Source organism: Daphnia pulex, chromosome 1 (genome assembly GCF_021134715.1).
Source record: "Daphnia pulex isolate KAP4 chromosome 1, ASM2113471v1".
Classification (NCBI taxonomy): domain Eukaryota; kingdom Metazoa; phylum Arthropoda; class Branchiopoda; order Diplostraca; family Daphniidae; genus Daphnia; species Daphnia pulex.
In genome coordinates, this window is record NC_060017.1 from 1585202 (window position 1) to 1607462 (window position 22261).

Genomic DNA, 22261 nt, shown 5'->3' on the forward strand with positions numbered 1-22261 from the left:
CGGGAAGCCAAGCGACTTCACGGCTCACTATATCAATTTGTTCCAAGTTCTAAAGCCCAAGGATCGAGTCGAATGGCGATATTACCGGGACATAAAACGAAAATAAGAAACGAACAAATAATCCCTGTCCGTATGGGGATTGTTACTTTCTCTCTCTCTCTCTCTTTTATATCTACACCAATGTTTGAACTGCTATTAAAACAAAAGAAAAATAAATAAATAAAAGTAACAGTTAAGTTAACGACACCATACTATAAGTCATCCGGGACATGAACAACAAACCCCTCGCCGGGTGGTCTTGCCCTTCTTTTCTCTCTCTCTCTCTTTCTGGAAGAATCACTGCGCCGCGTTCGTATATATCACCGATCTCTTCTTCTTCTACTTCTCTTGTTTGTTTGTTTGTTTGCTTCGATAGTCGTACGAGAGAGAAAACAACCCGGAGCGGATATCTCCCATCGAAAAACGTATCGCGTTCGGATGACTCTTTTTTTTCCCTCTCTCTCTCTCATTCACTCCGCCCATCTAACGTGAATCCAACGGTCATCCATCATTCGACGGTTTTTTGTTCAAACAACATCGATCGAAGCCAAAAGAATGAAAATGACGTAATAAATGGAAACGGCAAATGTATAATAATAAGAGAAACTATTCAAAGAAGAGCTGGGCTGGCATGCCAATGTTTGATCACGTGAGATCGGGAGGCCATGTCGGGATCCTCTTCATCTCATTCCCGGATCTTTATTGCCACCAGTATATACGGCTCGGGATACTATATAGTCGCCAAGGATTTTCACGATCAGGGCGAGGGGTTTGACTTGTTTCGCAAATCTTTCGGGGACGAAAAAAGAAAAGAGAATATGCAAATGGCGAATGTTTGACGACAGACATTTGTTGCAATGGTCTCCATAAATTACAGGGCCATAATCCAAATGAAACATTTGAGAAAACAGAAAAATAAAACAAAAAACAAAAATCCGAAGATTTTAATGTAACATTTCCTTAAATTTCTCATTGGAATTTTGTTTTCGTGCATAAAACGATCGACGCAACATGTTTTCGGGCTTAGTTTGATTATACAAAACATTTGCGAGGGAATCGAATGGGCCACTTTATACACGCAATGCTCACCATCAGTGAAACCAGATCGACTAAATGACATCAACATATGAAAGCGAATTCCTTCTCTCAAAAACAAAAATAGAAACTTTGATTTTCCTAACGTTTGTTCATTTCATTTCAGTTTTCTCGAGGGTCTCCTATACACATTTAACCATGTTTCTATTTGGTGTTCTGAGCATGATTTTTCTCCTCAAACCACTCATTACTCATTACCGCCAGTTCTCTCTAATGGGCTGGTAATGCGCCCCATTCATAGAAGAGGCTCCTTATTTGTCGTGACGCAATTTAGCGGGCGGGAAAAGACCGAAGAAAAACTGTACCTACTTCTTCTGCCTACGCATATCTGTTACATCCTTTTAAGGGAACTATAGAACACCACTTTCCCGGTGCATTTGCTGCTATGATTGTGACTGATGGCGGTATAGGGTTCTTGTTATATTCCGCCCGTTTACGGAGAAGAGCGTGATCTACATAGACGGAGCTGTTGGCAGGAGATAGTACTACGCAATCACAGAGTGCACTGCACTCGTGTTACTTGTGCCTATATTATGCATCTATATGCGACGTGTAACAGTGCTGCATAGATTATTACGGTGATTTGATGGATGTTGGCAAACCATCTAGGGACAGGGGACGCACCGTATACCCTATGCCACGAAGCTGATGCCGAGGGGAGAGTGACAGAAAATCATTACAGCCCAGTCGATTTGAATATTTATGGGATCCCATAGAGCTGTATTATTGTTTATGGTCGCTTTCTTTTTATTCCTCTTTCATTTTCTTTTAAAAAACAAAAATTATAAACCCGGAATTTTATTTTTTAAGATTTGAAAGAGGAAAAAAAAAGAGAGAAGAAACGAAACAATAAAGAAATAAAAATGAATCAAGAAATATTTTAAATTCGTTTGAATTTCTTGATTGTTTATCTCAAAATTACATGGAGGGAGGACTTTTTTTCAATCATAATCAAATTCAAGGGGCGACGGCCACTCTTTATTAGAGAAAGAGAGACAATCCAAAGAGACCAACAACAACAAAATCGAGAATTGAAAAGGACTAACCGGAGCAGCCGATTATGATTAGCCTCGGGATGATTACCCGGTTGTATTTTAATACCTAATAATAATGAGGTAAAAGGGAGGGGACTATAACGTCGGGAATACCGGTATAAACGTTCTTTCTAAGGCACTTAATACTTATGACGACACCTTTCTTTATAAGAAACATCCCAACACATCTCTTTCCACTTCTTCTTCTTCTTCAATTATCATTCAAAAAAAGGAAAAAAGAGAAAGATATAAAACACGGTCCGTCTATTAACACATTTTCATCTTGTGTCCCATATTTTTTTTTTTTAAAAAGAATAAGTATAAAAAATAAAATAAATCTTCCAATATGAAGTCCCCAGATTCTTTTTTTCCCAAAGAGAAGGTGACGGTGAAAGTCTCCAAGAGTCCCGTTAAATTTCGGCTATATATGTGTATGCATATATAAATATGTTAAACTCCGCCTTATTCCTCTCGCCTACTTCTATTTATAAGTGCACACTCGTACAGAGCACAGGTACACATAGCAGCCATCACCACATGCAAACAGGACACCTGCTGGACCGCTTAATGTCCCCGTAACGAGTTTAGTCCTTTTACGGCTCACACAGTTAAGAGAACCCCTTTAAGAAAATGACGGCGAAACGTTTCTATTTTCTTCTTCTTCTTTTTGGCCGCAAATTGTTTTGTTTCCCCTATCGCATCCCGCGTGATTCGACTTTCGTTGCAATGAGGAGAGAAAATTACGTCTTTTTTTTTTAATTTTTTTTTTCTTAAATGATTTCACTTCATCATTGCGTCACAGACACAATCGGGCGCCGGGCCAGAGTGGCTATTGTTATACTTTTTTTTCAAGCTGTTGTATCGCCATCGTCGCTTCTTTCCCACTCGTAACTATCGTCGTAACATGCAAATTCATCGTGAATCGCCCAGTCTCTGTTTGAAGAAAAAAGGAGAACGACACAGTTTTTCCTCGTTCAATGGCATCCTATATATTCCTTCTGCCTCTCCAGACTTGATTTCAATGGCCTGTTGATTGGAATGTTCCACGATTTATATGGGGCACACACAGAACAGAAGATGGCCAGCCCCTTAGCTTTAAAGGCAGGGCAGCAAGGCGAACCAGGACGTGGAGAGAATCTTTCTCCTTTTTTTTCCTTCTCCTCCCGAGTGCTTTTCCTTTTAAGAAAATTTTTTTTTCTTTCTTTTCTTTTTGGTACGTGTACAACTGTACGCACACAAACGAGGGAAATGACATGGACGTGCCGGGCGTACATCTAAATGCCTTTGCCCATAAGGGTAAGTGACCCAACGGGTCGCGGGAGTCGGGAGAGGAGGTACAGACGGGAGGCGGATGACTCCCTTTTAAAGGTATGCAACCACGACGACCACTTGGAGAGCTGATGGAGATACTCTACTACGAGCTTTAGCTTTCTTCTCTGATTTTTTTTTTTTTTTTTCTGTTTTCTCTATTTCTTTTTTTGTTGAAAAAGAGCCGGGAGAATCGATGATTAGCGTTTCTATTTCTTACCTGGCGGCCACGATAAGTTGACCTCGCGTCACGTCGAACACCAGCGAAGAGTAGGTGCGGGCTCCGCTGTGGTTGAACCAAACCATCGACTGTTCCAAATCTGCAACGTCCAGAAAGAGAGAAAGAAAAACCATCATTATTTTATTGTTAGGTAATCGCCTCAGCGTGTACGAAAATAGAAAAAAAAAAGGCAACTGCAGCCAGCGATAATAATCTCGGCAACACATAAATAAAGATGAAAACCAGAAGAAAGGTAGACCCAGAAACAAAACCCAAGAAACCAAAAAAATGAATTGGACTGTTCATTTTTATTGCCCCACCCGAAATGGGACGATGGATTGCAGACGGGATGGAAGTCATGGAACCCAGCACTACACTACGAATGAGATTTTCCCAGATATTTTAATTACGACGCATTTAAATAAAAAAGAAACAAGGTTTTCGGGGTCATACCTATACGACTTCTCCCACCACGGTATGCAATAGGAACATGTTTCAACAGGTGTTTTTTGTGTTGTTGTTTTTCACGGACCGAGAATCTAAGGGGCCCTGAATTGAATAACCAAACCGAGTCGGTGTGTGTGTGTCTATGTGAGTGTGTGTGCACTGCATTTCTATTGGTGATGGCGGTGGTGCCCGTCCGGGACAGGCAAATTATGCAAATCGTATTCATGAGCTGTTTGAGAACCGATGGCCCGGCATTTGGAATTCCTCTTCTTCTTCTTCTTTTTCTCGGAACAAGAAGAAGAAGAATCGGTAAGAGGAGCGAAGGATGAACCAACAGTTCAATAAATGAAGAAGAAGAAAAGAGAAACAAACCCTCCCGCTCGCACGGGTTATTTTAATATGGAGACGAACCGACCAAGTAAAAACAAAAAAATCAAATAATGTAAAGTGAGAAAAAAAGAAGAAAACCAAAAAAACATAACAAAACAAGTCGTCGTCACAAAATGCGGCACGCGTGTAAACGGGAGAATGCTCACGTTTGTCCCTCGCTCAATGCCTATAACTGCTAGCGACTTGTTGTTGTTAAAGGTCCAAAACTCTTTTTTCCATTTCGACATTTCGGATCAAAAGAGCTTTCGATTCTCCTTTTTAGTCGTTTCTCTCGGGATTCCTATTGTATCCGCTATTCTATCCCCGACTGGCACAATCTAACGGCACGTGAATGTAATAAGAAGGGAGCAAAAAAAAAAACTTAATAAAATGCCAAAGAAAAGTAAAGAAGCCGAAAGGGCTTTTTTGCGTAAAATGAATCGCACTCAAGTTGGTAAAAAGAAGAAAAGAAACAAACCGGTCGGTTGGGAAGCTGTACAAGCAGCAGCAGCCTGTCAGTCACTTATTCTGTATCTGTTCTATATAATAATACTGGGCAAAGAGGAGAAGCCTTGATGAGAGAATCTAAAAAATCAAAAGATACCAAGATTGAAAGAAAAAGAGGATAGATGAATATAAACGGATTCGGATTCGTGCAAGGGTGAATCAACAAACAGGTGGCCGCCGCAAGTTAACGAAGCGCCGTGCTGGAAAGCCAAGGAGAGAGAGAGAGAAAAAAGAAAACCAACAAGAACAAAGTGACAAGTCAAATGGCCCTGATTTCTCCCTCCCGACAGATTCTTTCTCATTCTCGGCAGTTTGTTTAAAAATAAAGAGTCTGACGAGAAATGGAAACAAAACCCAAAATCTGGAATATCTTCTTTGTTCGACTAATAAGGGGAAGTTTGTCGTTTGCCTGTCGCTCTGTGGATAGATTTCGTTTGATAAAAATAAGACACAATCCAGTACAATTGTGTCTCTCGGATGAGGTAAGAGTTCACAGCATTCCTCAACGGGATCTTGAGCGTGTAAAACTATGTACACACAGAGACACGGGGGAAACAAGGAGACAGACAAGCAAACAAAACATATAAGACCTTGTGCTTTTAGCTCTGTGTCTCTGTGTGTGTGTGTGTTGGTCTATGTCTGCCTCTTTCGGTACACACCGCAGTCAGTCAGTCACTCCTCTGGCCCATATCAAAGAGAGGGGGGAAATAAAAAAAAAGCGAGAAGAAACTATGGTCTGTGGCGTCCGTCCGGGCGCGGACTGTCATTAACTCGGCTCACAGCCGGGCCGCTAATGAACGCAGCCGCTAGCGGACGACACCGCCAGAGAATTTGGAGCGTGAACTTTAACCGGGGCCGGGTTCAACCCGTTTTTCACGCATTGCGCGGTCTATTGTGCCATGATTAGCGAACAGCTGTGCTGTGTGTGTATATGTGAGAGAGAGAGAGAGGACCGTGTACGCGGGCTGGCCAGGGGAATTTTAAAACGCGTTGGCCAACGGCGCGAGGGGCAAACAACGTGCAGCGTTACGAGGCGCCTTTCACCCAAGACTCTCCAGCATTTTCTTTTTTTTTTTTATTCTTAAAGAAAAAAAAAAGGAGAAACGAATGAATAGCAGATAATAAATAAATAGAAATACATACAAAAGCCGAAAAGACCCGCGGCGGGGCTGCTGTGAATATGAAAGGTGACGATAGTCCGCAAGTTACGTAAAAAATATGAACCTAACCCCGAAAGAGTAGAAAAACGGACGGCAGTTGAGTGGCGCGCTATTCGAAATCTGCCAAACATTTTCGAAATGTTTTAACACACGAAAAAAAAAATGACTGAGGTAATAGTTTGAGAAAGAACGAATGGCAAAATCGGAATGTGTTGTGTAATAGGCAACCATCCGTCGACAATGTGTTCGTTTAAATGTACAGATTTCGTTGGACATTTTTCCTGCCAAATGTTTCCACGTCGTTTGTTCAATTCTTCCGATTCCTTCGCTTTCGAATTTGGGTTTTTGGCAATGCTCGAAACACGCCACATTCGGCAGAATTTATGACAATCTGTTAGAGACACACATTGTCGGGGACGTAACACATTGTCAAAACCTTGACCAAAGGCTAACGGTTATAGCGTCTAAAATAGGTTGATCTCTTTCGTAATATCTTTTTGCAATTTACTATTCTATCTCGCCACTTTTGTACGGTACCGTTTGTTAAGTCGCAATCGGAGCAGGTAACAAATGCCGATGGGATTGGGTACCTTTTTTTATTGACTTGATTGACCCAATCAGAGTCATTGAGTTGTGAAAGGGAGGTACGTACAGTGTTACAACTTTTCCCATATTCTTTAAACTTTTTAAAGTCAAATGTGAGAGAAGTTGACGGGGGTTTGGAGTGGGAAGATGGAAGGGCTAGAGGAGAGAATCAAATTTGAATAAGAAAATGGCTCTCTCCGTTTCTAGTCGACTTCATGCATAACAATATTTTCCATTTTTTGTTTTTCGAAAAAAAAAAATATTTCTTAGAACCGGGTCGTTCTTTAAGGGGCTAAAGGAAGAAGAAGAAGAAAAAAAGAAAGAAAAAATCATTAGACATTCTCCAGACGTCAAGGGGGACGATGCAGACGAGGGGAAGAAGATGATGATCCATTCTGGTCGTGCGTGGGTTATGTATCTTAGAGTTTAGCTCCGTAGGACTACGTGGAACTCATACAGATGCTCCTTTTTTTTATATCAAAAGGAATAGAGAATAGCACCAGAGTTGCACCTCAGGTAAACTGGCCCAGGGTATATATATTTTTTTTCTTTTCGAGTTTACGCTTTTATGGTCAATCCTTGGATGATTTCAAAAAGGAGTTTTGATCGCTACTACTACCGGCCCCTGTCAGTCGTTCCGAGTCGGTCAGCTAAAAGGAGAAAATCAAACAAATCGTTGGGGATATGGATTTTTAAAAATCTCATATATTTTTTCCGTCTTTTCTGAAAAGGAAGACCACAAAAAAATTCATTTCAGAACTTATAAAAATCCATATCGGGGAAAAATACGGCGGTCTATGATTATAAACAAATTTCGGGTTAAATAAAAATATAGACTCGAAACCGATTATTACGTTTACGTTGCGCAACATAACAGGGGGAAAAAAGAATCCTAGATAAATTCCTTGTAGTCCCTCTGGCCACTCTCTATTTCCCGTCTAGGTTGTTGTTGTCGTCTACCAGTGACGACGTATAAGGAGAGATGCCTTTGCTCTTTCACTGGTCCGTGTCTTGTCTAATATTTCACCTGGTCGACAGTGCGAGGCTGTGGCTTCAGAGAGCGGCCGCTCAATTACGGTAACTCTGCCGCGTTGGGTCCCCGCTGGACTTTTATCATTTCCCCCCCGTACATTTAAAAGGAGATTCCGTTTACATTTCAAATAGCACCACAGGTGTGGAGTGGCAGCGTGCAGGTTTCTCTTCTCCGTCTAGCATATTATAATAGCCAACGGGCGATGTAATAAACAATTGCATAAAGAATCGGAATTTCTTAGAGAAAGAAAAAAAAATCAAAAGACATTGGAAACAGAAACGAAAAAGAGCTGGAAGAAAGCGAAAAAAAAAAGAAAGAAATATGCGCATTGTGTGTAGCCTAGTCTACTTACCCCGGAGCAAACCCAAATCATCAAGAAACTGTTCTCTGCACGTAATATTTCTCCTTTTATTTCGTTAAGAGTCCTTTCGTTTTCGTTTTTCTCTCTCCCCGCGCCCCATACGAGTTATGCAAATGCGCTGAATAGTCTCTTTTTTTTTCTTTCCTTCGCTCGACTGTCTTTTGGTGTATTACATCAAGGCAAGTGTGTGGAGACGAAAGGGCTTTTTCGGTGCAATTGCCGTCCGTAGGATGTGGACTAAGAGAACCAAGGTGAAGTCAAGAGAGAGAGAGAGAGAGCAATAGTTCCCAAAAAAGGCATCGGACCGAGCCAATTATATCAGAGAAAAGGGGGAAAAACAACAACCAAATATTGCGCTCCTATTTTGGGACGAAAGCTATTTGAACTCTATGTTGTTCGATGGACTCTCTCATTTACCCCCTCTACTTGGCTGGCTGGCTGGCTTCTTCTTCTTCAGGCTTGCGCTTGCCGCTCCTATGTGTGTTTAAATAGCATCATATAGGGATGAGAGAATAAGAATATTGCGGGTTTCTCTTTCTATCGAAACGCGGACCGCAGAGCGTGCGCCCGGCGCATTTCTACCTGTCGTCCCCGGGTTGCGGTGCTCGTCTCCCTTCACGTCCGCGCATTCCATCATTATAGTATTAACTGCCGTCATATATCTGAAGGTATCCACAGTGCTGCTCCGCTCATTTCCACAGCTCATCCTCGACTTTATTTATTCCTCCCTTGGAGCCTTTCAACCGTTTCTTGGACCCTACAATTCCGTGGATGAGCTACTACTTACTACACCGTGCGCGCACCATCATTCGGCGTGTAGCTAGTTTGAGTAGTTACGCGTCTAGAGACATGAATGAAAGACTTGGAAAAAAAGAAGAAGAAAGAGATTTAACGACCGGGAGATGTGAGTGTCTCCAATCCAATAAAGGGGTTCACAGGAGGAAGATGCCGAAGGCAGCAGCAGCAGCATCAGCTGGATAGTTATTTCGGCCATTTGGGCTTCTATATATATACGTATATATATATTTACACCGTGCTGGGTAGTATATATAAGAGATTTCTTTCTTCTTCTTGTTCGAGAGAGATATTTCCCATTCTTCTAAATACCACTCTGTGTGTATACGTACATCTACACTGCTATACAAAGATTTATAATAACCCATAAAAGTCTCCTTTTTGGCATATCCAATCTGTGATGATAATCTACTCTGCTGGGCACACACAAACACACGCGAGAGACCCAAAGAGAGAAATACGATGGGAAGATGTGAGGGGGGACCCCTCGTTCGACACACAACCTGCTCAAGACTTCAGCGTTGTATCTCCCCTCACCGTCAGAGGGGTGTTGCTCCTCTCTCCGTCGTCCCTCAGGTTGATTATACATAAATGTAGTGGTATTACACATTCACGTCGAAATAGAGTCGAGCTGAGCAGAGACCAGTTTATTTTTTTTTTTTACCTTCATCCTCTTTTCCCTCCCATCTGATTTCTGGGAAACGTCTGGGGGCTTTTTCTTTTTTATTCTTCATTTGTGTCTCAACTTCGTCTGAATCCCCCCCCCCCTCCTGACTCGTCGGATGATGGATCAAAAGGAGTTCAGAGTCGGACAGCTCGAGTTCTTAACATGTACACAAACTCATCCAGCGCAGGTGTGCGAGATCATCTCACACGCCCAATCCCAGAAAGAAAGAAGAAAAAAAAAGAGAGTCCGTCCAGCAATATGTACGGAATAGAGTCAGGGAGGGAGGGTCCCGTTCGACCAATGTCAGCACAAAACTGACACCTCATCGTTTCTCTTCACGGTCTATCACAACACCTCACAGCAGTGCATACACACAGACAGTCTCTCTTAACAGGTGAATCAACGTATGCAGATGCGGAGGCGGGATGGCTATCCAATAGAGTTGTTGGCTGGGGCTGTATCGGACACGCTTCTATCCGTCATCCGGGAGCATTCACATTACGCCGTTAATAGATCCATCACCCAGCGCGAAATTGCGTTATGGGTGTCAACCGACATCCATCTTTTTTTTTTTGTTTCGATTTAAAATATACATTTTGGATCAAATTCGAACTTACCGCGCTGGCTGGGTTGGCGGAAATCGTGTTCTTTGCCGTGGTGTCCGTGATGACTCTCGACCTCTTGGTGGTGCTGTTGAAAACCAGAAGAGATGCCGAGGACAGCCGTCAAAACTGCGAGTAGCAGTTGAACAACGATCAGATTCTCCATGACTTTTTTTTCAGAGAAATTCAAGGAATTGCGTCACAGGTTTTTCTAGGGGTTGATTTCAACGAGAGATGAGCTGGACACTCCTCAGCGGGCCATGGGAAATTCCGTAGCGGGAGCCCTTTTGGTCGAGCCGGTCCTGTCAATAATCAAATGCAATTCAATCTGTGAATTAATTTTCAAAATTTATAAAAGCCAAAGAGAAAAAAAAAACTGGAATTGGATTTTCAAAAGAGTAAAAAAAGGGCAGATGGACGGCTGTAACTAAACTAACTCGACATTGGAACACGGTTGTACGGTTTTATATCGAGCTCGATTATAGAGGGGGACATGAGCGAGGAAAGCGGTTTACGCTGGCGGCAGATGATGCCAATTAAATGGAACAACAACCAACAACAAAACGGAGAAAAGAAAAAAAGAAATATATATATACATCTAAACCAGTTGCTGCTGGTATTTCATACAGAGTTGCTCTGCTACGGTTATATGGGACTAAATAATACGATACGATTTTAAACTGTCTGGACGTCTAAATACTATCTCTGGCTCGTGAGTGAATGACCGGCCGGCCGACTGTATAGAGCGCGTCGTCCGAGAATCTAATTGAACAACTTCCAGCGCCTTGCGGCGGACGCAGCAGACTTGCGCCATGCCGGCCCAAAAAAGAATAAGAAAAAGCACATTTGATTGATTCGATTCGACATCGCCCTTTTTTTTCTATCTTATTTTGTTTTCTGAAAACTATAACGAGGGCCTCTTTGATAGTGCACACACAGACACAAAAGAGTTATGCAGACTTTGATTTATTTATTTGTTTGATCTATCTCTTGTGAGGGAGAGGTGCGTGCTCGTGTCAGTTTCGATTTGGTTGTTGTTTTCTCCGTTTCACTTTCATTACGCCACGGAGATTGAAAAGATTTCCAGGGAAAAACGACTGACTCCCGGTGGCGGGGACTTGGGCCGCCAATCGCTGGTGAAGTGAAGCCAACGTCGCTGTAGATTTAAATGGCCGCTCAGCTTTTATTGGCGCCCAGGAAATGGAAAATGGAGGACGTGACATCTCGCCATCACGCGTCCGCGTGCGATGGCAGAGGTGAATAGCACCGACTGATCTAGACCGTATATAAACCTGTGCAAGTGAGCAGCCCCGTTTGATTTCCTTCAACTGGACATAATGAGCCGGGCTATTCTCTCAAGTGTCTTGATCAATCTCGCAGCTGTGCGTTGCTGGGGAGGGTTATCCGGAGTCGGATGGGAAAGACGATGCTCCAATTGAAAGAAATCCATCGTCAGATATCATGTTCATATCCGCCCTGGTCGTAAACGTATTAGACATTTAAACCGTTCCCAGGAAGAACCAACTTCTGGGTCGCCGGCTCGAATTGTCGTGGTTCGACGCGGACAGAAAACGAAAAAAAAGAAAACACGGGGGCGCAAATGGCGCCATTTTCAAAATCTTGATTGGGCGAAAACAGAAAAATAAAAGAAAAACAAAAAATAAAAACATTGGGCAAGCGGGGGGAAAAAAGAAAGAATCCCACCACTTTTGGGGGGCTTCTTTTCGAGATGGTGAGGTGTGATATCGCTGCCCTCGTCCTCCTGGCCCAGTCCTGGCCAAAGAATAGAAAACGGTGGCCGAATAATAATAAGTCGAAGCTTCTTTTTCTGATTATTTTCTGATTCCTTTTGTTTTAATTCATTCCCCTTCAGCTGGCTCCTCTTGTATAAAAAAGAAGAAGTCGTCCTCGGCTTTCACAGATGGGAAACTTTGATTTGGACGAGCGTTGTGGGTCCCTGTGCCGAGACGAGCCCCTCCGACCGAATGAGCCAAGAGCGAAGGGCGAACGGTCCGAGACCCTCGTTCCGTTTTTATAATAAGATGAAAGGCTATTCATTAAGTAACGCTGGCTGGCAATGGGAACGCTATTGCTGGCCAGGCTCTAGGGGCGATCTGCTGATGTCGTGACAGGTTTAACGAACTGCCAGCCAAGTCTCTTAACAAGCATAGACCAAAAGAGAAAGAAAAAGAAGAAGAAGAAAAAAGACACGCGCGTTACATCTCTGTCTCTTCTTGTGACGTTGAAATTCCTTGACGTACAAGCGCCATTTTCTTTTAATCATTGAAAAAAAAAAGAAACCAAAAAAACAAAAACCAAAAATAAAATGATCGGATTTATTTTCTGCATCCAATTCGGATGGAAATTGGATTCGACAAACGAACCATGTGAGATTTATTCCAATTTCAAGAATGGCGCGATCCTTGGACGCGGCCATGCAAACGGAGACGATTCCTTTCCTCTTTTCCTCCTCCCTCCCTGGATCCTTGCACGCGGCCCTTCCCCATTTTGGGTCTCCAACTGGCCCGAAAAAAAAGTTCTCAAGTTTTTGAGTTGGAGAGTTCAGCAACGTTTGAGTATCGATATCAACGGGCTCTCGGGTTCGCTCGGAAAAAGACAAAACAAGAAAACAAAAATTGCCGGTTGCGTGAAAAATGACCTCTCTTACAGTCTTCCATAACCCCCTCCCCTCCTTTTTTCTTTTCCCTTCTTCACGATCACGATGACGAAATCGGTTGGAGAAAGAAAGAAAGAGAAAAAGAAATATTCTAATCACGTGGGTTTCTAATAAAATAAGACTTTCTTGGGTCTTTTGAAATACATTTTTCAGTTAAAGCTTAGTTCAGATACGCAATTTACTTTGACTTGTACTTCACCAATAGTTCGTAGAGGAAAGAGCCGAAATACTAATAAATGCCGTAAAATTAGCTTGAGAGAACAAGATCATTCTTATCTACAATAAAACCTACTAAATGGAGACTGCTGAAAGTGGAGAACTTACTGAAAATCGGTTAGAAATATCCATTATCCATTATCGGGTGAGAATTAAAAAGCGCCAAAACGAACAACACAAAAACACAACCTCACGGATAGAACTGACAATGAGTGCCCTACCTGAATCAACCTAACCTGTGTTGCGTATTTTTAAAAAATTCTAATAATAAAAATAGCTTTTCGAAGATGAATGCAAAAAATATTTTAAAAATAAAATGCCTTAATCTATTTTCTATAATTTCAAGATTTTGATTTGTGATTTGTGATTCAACGACAAATAATTAAAAATTCAATTCAGTGTCTTTGACAACGTGGGTGGGTGGAAACTGAGGGGATGAGTAAAGTGGCAGGATTGGAAGTGGCAACTGCCAATCACAAATCAGCAGCAGGCTTAGAAACAAATGAAGATTTGAATGTGAAATTTTGGTGTTTAATTTATTGAATAAATTTGAAAAGGAAAATACACGGAAATTTAATTTACGCATCACCCAAATTTCACATTTGACGTCTGTGATTGGCAGTTGCTAAACTGTAGGCTAAACTGCTGTTTCACCGATTTTTCATTTTTCTTCCAGCTGTTTTGCTGCTGCGAGGCTCGACGACAAGTCAAACGAGTTTGGAGAAAACGTCACGACATTTGATAGTATTCTCCAGTTTCTTGTGACTAAGGGATTCGTCGGATGTAGTATACGTGACGTGAGATAAAAACACGCCAAGTTGAGAGAATCATCAGCTGTTTTATTTTTATTTTTTTTTGCATTACTCCCGCAATGACGCAATCATTTGACAGCATGAAAAATTCAAAATGAAAATCAAATCCCTTATTTAACCGTATATGTGGGTCAAAGTCCTAAACGACTTTAAGACACCCAAAGAAAAAACATCAACATTGAAACGAGTCGAAAAGGCGATACGAAACAATTTCACGTTGGGGTAGTACGTTCGTTCGTTGCCACGGAGCCGAGCCACCGTTTGCCTTGCGTGGCGGGCGCAGGCTCCTCGTCGGTTGGCAAACAAAACGTGTTTATCTCACGGGTTTCCATTTTCCTTCTCTCTCTCCCTCTCCGCTCCTTATCAAAAAAGCTATCGCGCCCTTTTTGGCCGATGATAAGACAATAACAGTGCGGGGCTACCCAAAAAAAAAAAAAAAAAAATACAGAGACGACGGACACCGTGATTATGGCAGCGCACCGAATCGTATAATTACCTTCGCATGTCGACAAGAAACCCTAGCAGCAGCAGGCAGCAGCAGGCAGCGAAAAAATGCTGGAAAATCATTTCCAAGACAATCAACAACAACGTGGAACAAACAAAAAAATGGACATAGTCACACTCGAGCGGCGGTGTAGTATAGTGCTGGAGCGAGTCCAGTCGAGCGGACGCTAGTCACGCTCAACCGGGTAGCCACAAGCGCCAAACTTGGAAATTGAGATGTGTGTGCCTGCATTGCTCCTTCTACTTTTTTTTTTAATTCTTTTGTTTTTTATTTCATTAAAGATAAATAAATAAACGGCGCAATTTTGGCAGTGAGTGTGCGTATAGCGCCCGGCCCAGTTAATCAAATGAAATCAGATCCCTAATCTGCAGCAGATGATCAAAAGGAGGAGGCTCCTCCTGTGCAACATGTCAAAACTGGACGTCCGAATAAGCGGCTGATGCACACAGTCAATGATTTCACGTTTATATTCTCGGCGATGATGATGATGCTGATGATGTGATTAGTTTTTAGATGCGCGCGTGTACCCTGTCAGACAAACCGAAAACATGACAGCTAACACCAGAGCTCATGAACCCCGGGTCCGTTTTTTTTAGGTTTTTTCGTTGGTGGCCCTTGGTGATCTCTGCTCTGGCCCCTTCAAAACACTTGACCAGCAACAGTTGCAGCAGTTGCAGCACGCAGTTTTAGGGCTCTTTTTGTCTTGGCTTGATTTCTCCACTTACGTCACATTTAGCTGCAAGGGTGTATTTATGTCGATATATAAATACAATGGTAGCTACAGTATGCTTGGGTCACGTGGGCGAAGGAGGTTTTCGCAGAGGAGGTCCCTTTAAAAATGGCCGTCTATTCCTGATTTAGTTACGTCTTTCCAATCAGCGACACTCCCGAACACGCTCTTGCCTTTCCCCCCTCGTTGTTGCGTATACTGTTATATGTGCCTACACACAGCCCGCTCGGCTTTGTATATGTGTATTGTATAACGCGTGCCCGCGTTTGGTGGTGGTGGTGCTGGGCAAAGCTGCTGGAGGTAGTTACGTAGTACATGTGTACATATATACAGTAGGTCGTCGCACTAAATCGGGATTGTGATGTGTGGCTATGCGACTCTTGTAGTATTTTGTTTTTCCCCCGTGAAGCACAGCGGCGAGCACACGCTGGCGTCGTCAGCAGCCCCATACAATGGCCGCGACAACATGGCAACGGGGGGAAAACAAAACCACAGACTCTCTCCTATACACAGCACACACACAACACAAATATACAGCAGAAATAAGAAAGAGCGGAGAACTCAAGATAAAGTAAACCTTAACCAAAAAAAAGAAGTCTAAGCTATATAAGGAATATCTTTAGTTTTTTCTTTTTTAAAATAAAAAAGATAAATACGAGAAGTTTGTGTCGCAAGGCAAAGGCTCTTTTTCTTTCTTTTTTTTTTTGTTTCTCGAAAAACTTTCGTGTCGGTCTCTCTCCGCGGGAGTGACGAATGTCACGTGCTCCGGAATACATATTGGGTGAGATTTTTATTTTATTTTTTTTCTCTCCTTCTTTTGTTTTCTTTTTCTTTTTCTTTTATAGAATTTGCTTTTCGACTTTCGGGTTTGTCGTCCTCTCTGCTTCTTTTTTGAGCTTTCTTGGGCTCATGTTCCATGTATGGACGGTCGACTGCTGGACGACCCAAAGAACTCGCCTCGATGGTAAATGGGGGCCAAGGTAAAAGAACAAGAGAGGTGAGGACTGGAGGAGGGAAATGGGCCGTCGAACGAACGACGACGACGACTTTTGGGTCCTGGTTTCAATTTCCTTCGCGCTCGCCACTCTCAGATTCTTTTTAGAGGGGGGACCGAAATCTTTTGTTTTTCCACTCAAACAAATTTGAACCTTCGCGTCCCGGTGATTGGCGATGACTTTTACTCTGGAGAATAACGGCGCGGCCTTCAATAGGGAAATGGCGTCAGGTGAGTTCTCCCTCCTGACGAGCTACTTCCATCATCTTTTCCCTTTACGATCCATCCATCGTCTTTCTACCCACCATATTATATCTACCCCCTCTCTCTCTCTCTCTCCGAAAGAACAAAAAAAGATAAATAAACCAGTAATAATAAATAGATCACCATCTATTATGTTTCTACTTTAATACCCCACAAACATGTAAAGGAGCGAGGACTCTACGCAGGTATAATATACGTTTGTATTAACGCAGAGGCCCTTAACGAGAAAGAGGGTTGGAATAGCAGGGGGAGGCAGGGAGAGTAGAGGCTGACGACTACAGAAGAAAAGAGAAAAGCCATCCAGGAGGGCACTTTTACTAGCGAACCCAAAAGGTAATGCTTTATAGAAGAAGAAGAAGAAGACTGGGGGTAAATACAGCAGAGAGAGAGACCGTCATCATCATTATCGTCATCGCCGGTCGCCACATCACCATTATTCAAAATTGTTGGCGTAACAATTCTCATCCCCGCGTGTTGTTGCGCTTCGTTTTCTTGAACCATCGTCCCACACGGCCTATATATCCACCAACAACAACAACTGGCCTTTCTTCTAATATCTCTCGTTCTCCGTGATAATATTCAGAAGAAAACTTTTTTTTAAGGGTTGGTTTTTTGTGTGTGTGTGTGTCTTTCGGGACGCACGAAAGTTTTTTTTTTTTTTTTTGTAAGTCGTCGACGTTTGGACTTCATTGAGAGTTAGAGAGAACGATCCGGGTTGGCCGATGCTTTTCTTTTTTTTAAAGGGACTGGAAGAACTCGGGAAAAGAAAAGCGACTGGAGGAGGAAGATTCGACTCCCGCCGAGCGATCTCCGACGGTGCGACTTTAACGACGTGTTCGTTCTATTCTTTTCTTTTCTTTCCTTTTCTTTTCTTATTTTCTTTTCTTTTCTCTCGCCATTCCATTTAAATAGCAACTCGGCAAACAACAACAACAACAACAGGGACGCCAGCGCTAAAGGAGTGTCAAAGCGACTAATCCGCGTGAAAAAGAGTCAAGGTTCCCGACAAAACAATTTCGAGAAGAAGAAGAAGAAAAAAACAATTTCGCAATTTATTCATTTTCGCTGACGATGACGTCGATGGGGAAATTTCCAATCCTCTTAGTTATTTCGTGTCTTTCTTTCTTTTTTTTTAACGTCAATATAACGAACTCTGATGACCGGCACGGTCACGAAATCGCGGACGGTGGGGTTTGTTTTTTCTTTTCTTTTCTCTTCTCTGCCACCCGGGGGACGAGATCTAAACACTTTTATATTCGGAAGAAGGAAGAAGAAGAAGAAGAAGGAGAAGACACTGCACGCGAGAAAGTTTGAATCAACACGAAAATTGTGTTTACACTTCAAAAAAAGCGTTTCTTTGATTATGTTTTCCCGTTTTCCCTTTTTGAAGAGTTGAGAAGAAGAAGAAGAAAAATGCGTGTGTGTGTAATAATATTAGCGAGTTATGGCTCAAGTGAGACAGCCGGTCTATACATATACACAAAACAGACTCTATAAGAAGAAGAAGAAGAAGATGAAGAAAAAGATGACGAAAGCTTAAAAAGGAGGAAATGAGGCGCGGTTGGAGGTGTCGTGTTATGTCCATTTTTCCGACAACAACAAAACGGTTTTTTTTTTCTGGCTGCACCTCCTCATCTGTGGCTCACAGTCACCTCACCTCACCTGCTGGCTGGCCCTGTCTCCCCCTTTTCCCCGTGTCCCGAAGAGAATTCGTTTCTTTTGATGTGTGGACCAAAAGGGCCCAACGTGTGCTGGCAAAGGCTTTTTCTCGTGTTGCATTATTGTGGCGTCCACGCGTGTGTGCGTGATGGCATTCACGGCGCTGAAATCCTTCCCATTTCCAAATGTTTTCGTCTCTTGAAAGGCGAGGGGCGGCCCCCACCACATCTCTGATTTAGATGAAAAAGTGGACGTGTCTCTTGTGAGCAACGACAACTATTTCTGACGTCATTCAAAGGAGGAACTGAAAAGAGCCGGAATCAGCCGGAGAAAAATAGAAAGAAAACAGAAGAAGAAAACGACGGGAGATAATAAGCGAAAGCTGCGGACGCGGGAAACGACGGACGGACGGGACGATCGTATTTTGCTGATTCTTGTCACAAACACACACACAGGAAAACATTACGCAGATGGGAAAGACGATTTACGATCGTCGCTAGTCAGACGCCCGGGACGGACACGTTAGACGGCCGGAAAAAATAAAAGAATCGAAACCATTTCGGTGAAAATGATGAGGACACGTTTATATGTCCCGCGTCGTCGTTCGAAATCTGCGAAATGTATCCGGCAGATTATTATTTTGAAAAATAAAAAATAAAATAGAAGGGCCGTGTAATATGTTTTGGCTTGACTAATGACCCGCGACATTTCATCCGTTTTCATTAGCGTCAGCGATGAGAATTTAACGGTCCGGGTGCGTTGATATTGCGCTGCTGCTGCTGCCAACGTCATGGATCATCAACCCTTTGCCTCCCAATAATAAAATGAATTCAAAAAGTCACAACGTATAAATGCGGGAGGAAAATTTTGAAAAATGTGCGATGAAAGATTTTTATTTCACCTCTTTTTTCGTAAATCTTTCTCTCTCCCAGTTAATTCGACACGTCATAAAAAAACAACGACAACACGGTTGTCCCGGGCGCTATACATTATTTTGCATTATTCGTTTCTTGTCTCAAAAATGTGTTTTTTTTTAACACCGCGCCCACAAAGGAGGAAGAGAAAGAGGATCTCTTGAACAATCCTCGGCTGCTGCGTGTCCCGCACTCGTCGTTCGGTATTAGCGACGGTTCTCTCTGACCATTTTTCACTAAACAGAAACTAAAAAACAAAAAATTCTTTGGGCAGCTCAACTGAATATTTCGAATGTCGCGGTAATCTCGACATCAACTTGAGCAACGAGCGGCAAAAAAAAGAAAAAAAAAGGTGGTGCTGGCTATTTTTAAAATATTCGCCATTCTTTTCGCTCATTATAAACATCCGAAGCGGTAAGAAAAATAAAAAAATAGTTGCGCATCATTTAGAATTTTAGAAAAAAGAATCGACGCGCGCCGCGCGGCTTTTAGCCAAAAATCATAAAAACGGCGCCCGTCTCCATCAGTTCTCTAACATTGAATCAACAAAGAATCTCGACGTCGTCTATTCATCACCTATACCGAATAACCTCGTTGGCGGAACAAACAACAAACAAACCGTCCGCCGTGCATAAACATCCGCGAGCGGAATAAAACAAAATGTGCAAGCGAAAAATCCGTGGAAAAAAAAAAAATAATAAAACTGACCTGGAAATCTCTCGTCGACGATGATGTGGTGGTCAATAAAAATCACAAATGATAGTTGTGGCACTGTGCAGCTGGATAAGATGTAGATAGATTCAATTTGTTACAGCCGACGAAAGAGAAATTGAGTCGCTAATAATACACAAGGTAATCCGGCGATGAAATAAACCCACAACTGTCAATAATCAGTCAATGCGCAAGCGGCGAAATTTCAGTTGAAAAGAACAATTCAAAAACAGGTCCGCTAGACGAGATATCAAAGTTCTACGCGCGAGGAGTTGAATTGGGTGACGTCCGACCCCGGGCGAAGCGAACGATACAACTGAAGGACGTTAAAGTTCCTCTCTCTTTGCCTTGCCCTTTGGTGTAGTGTGTAGTGTAGTGTAGTGGATAGTGCTGTGTACATGCTCCTATGTTGGTCTGCTGGGCATATGCACGCGCGCCCAGCTCCCTCTCTCGTCTCAACGTTCAACGGCTAGAGGGGGTCTATAGACCCACAGCTCCAATAGGAGGAGAAGGCGGGTGCGATTCGAAAAAATAGAAAAAAGCTCTCGGCTCTCTGGTTGTTTTTTGGAGGGAATCTAGAGAGAGAGAGAGATTGCAGCAGCAGTCCTAAACCCCCCTCAAAAACTGGGCGGCCCTATTCCCCCTCCCGTCCAGCTATAGACCCGTGGAGAAGAGATAAGGAGGGCCGCCCTTTTCGTGTCTCTTCTTCAGCACCAGCTTTAATTTCTTCTCTTTTTCATTTTTCGATCGACGGGGAGAAAGGAAAAATAAATATCTAAAAAACATTTCTTGTATTTTTTTTTTTTTAAAGATCGCCTTGAGCCATCCATTCCGATTGTGAACCCATCTTCTTCTTCTTCTTCTTCTTCGTGGCCGTATAGCCATCAACGCAACTATTTCTTCCCCTTCGTTAGAAATATTACGTCTAGTGGCTATAGAGTGGAGGTATATATACGTAATAATAATATGAGGAGGGTGGTTGGTTGGGTTAAAAACGAAAAAACGAAAAGAAGACGATGAAAAAGTGGAAAATACCGTGTTACCTTCTACACAACATTCTCTCTTTCTCTCTCCGGACTATAGAGTTGAGTAACTTTTGATTCTTCCTTTAACGGTTTTTTTTCGGTTGAACGGAGAGAGATAGAGGTAAGAGAGAGAGGGAGGGGGGAGAGAGAAAAATCCCGGGATAAAAATGTTTGGGCATCCGTCAGTTTTGTCCCACTGCTTTCGGCTTTTAACCAACAACATCAACAACAACACGCAGCCACGGCAAGATTGTAACCAGGTATATATACGTCTAGATATAATAATATGTGCATTATACAATCCTTAAAAACCTTAACCTCCCCTTCTAAATATTCTCTAAAAGATAACGGGAGGAAAGAACCCCGAAAATTCATTTTCTTATATAATCCGACTAGCTACAAGATTTTGAGTGCCATTGGTGGATTGGGTTTCGGCGTCTAGAAAAATCAAATAACATTTCGAATCTTTCGAACGGCGTGTTTGGAATTGAATAAGTCCCGACTGTGTGTGTTTGTCTAAGTCCATTCCATCACATCATCTCGGCTCAGAATAATGCGCGCGCCGTGCTCATTTCCCGTTTTGATTTCGGGCCTCTGCCAGGCAATCAAGCGCTTATGTATTAACCAGTTGGTGATTTCGTCTTCCCCCCTGACCATTTTTCAATTTTCTCTTTTCAAAGTGGAGGAGAGCGCCAAGAATATAAGAAAGAATAGCCATGTGTCTATTTCTTGTTGGTTTTCTTTTGGCGGGAAAGAAAGAAAATTACAAATCAGTTCCATGTGTGAGTTTTTTTTCCCATCCGGTATATAGCTATATACTATCTTTTTGTTATTCCGCCTGGCACTTGAAGAAGCGAAAGAGCAGAATACAAGAGTACTACAGGGCCGGCAGCAGTGAGAAGGGGAGGGGGAGAGAGAACATCTAATTGGAATGGATGCGGTTAATTCTAAATTCTATTCTCTCATCCATTTCGTTCCGAGCTATAGGGCAGCAGCAACTGCATCCAGATGTGCATCCAGCGCACGTTGATTCTAATAAAAAGGGAAAAAAACGAGCGGCAAACCAACAAGTGGCCGGCTGTGCTGGCCCGTCCTGCTTGATATGAATAGATATGGCGGAGGGAAAGAATGAAATGAAATGAAATGCCGTAGCGCCTGCAACACCAACAAAGTTGACAGGACACAGCGGAGAGAGCGATGGCTATGGGGCTATATAATGCAAGCCAGTTTCTATACTACAACAGTACAACGGTCTATATCTGTAGACGTGTGTTACTGTATATGCGCCAGCAGTTGTCCGGCACTTGTGCACTAGTATAACTCCCACCCTTCATTTTTATGACAGACTTTTGCTGATCGTATCAAATTTCCCAGCAGCCAACGGAGAACAAGAAAGTCAAAGTCCGGTCAAGTGTTTTCATTTGAGAATTTCTCTCTCTTGTGAGGGGAAGATGCCGGAATGGAAAGTGAGGGGGTCCTCCTCCTTCATTCCCGACTGCTGCTGGTCCACTTGAAATGAGCTGTGTGAGTCG

At 42.6% G+C, this 22261-nt stretch overlaps 1 protein-coding gene across 1 annotated transcript in view; it reads right to left on the minus strand.

Moving 5' to 3' along the window:
- Positions 1-20325, minus strand: part of LOC124197999 (semaphorin-5A-like) — a 28413-nt gene extending 8088 nt beyond the window's left edge. Inside the window, exons 1-3 of the mRNA XM_046593603.1 lie at positions 19702-20325; positions 10238-10524; positions 3697-3796 (exon numbers count right to left, since the gene is read on the minus strand). Coding sequence (XP_046449559.1) covers positions 3697-3796; positions 10238-10388 — 251 coding nt within the window. The 5' untranslated portion in view covers positions 10389-10524; positions 19702-20325. The remainder of the gene's footprint in view (positions 1-3696; positions 3797-10237; positions 10525-19701) is intronic.
- Positions 20326-22261: the final 1936 nt, after the last annotated feature.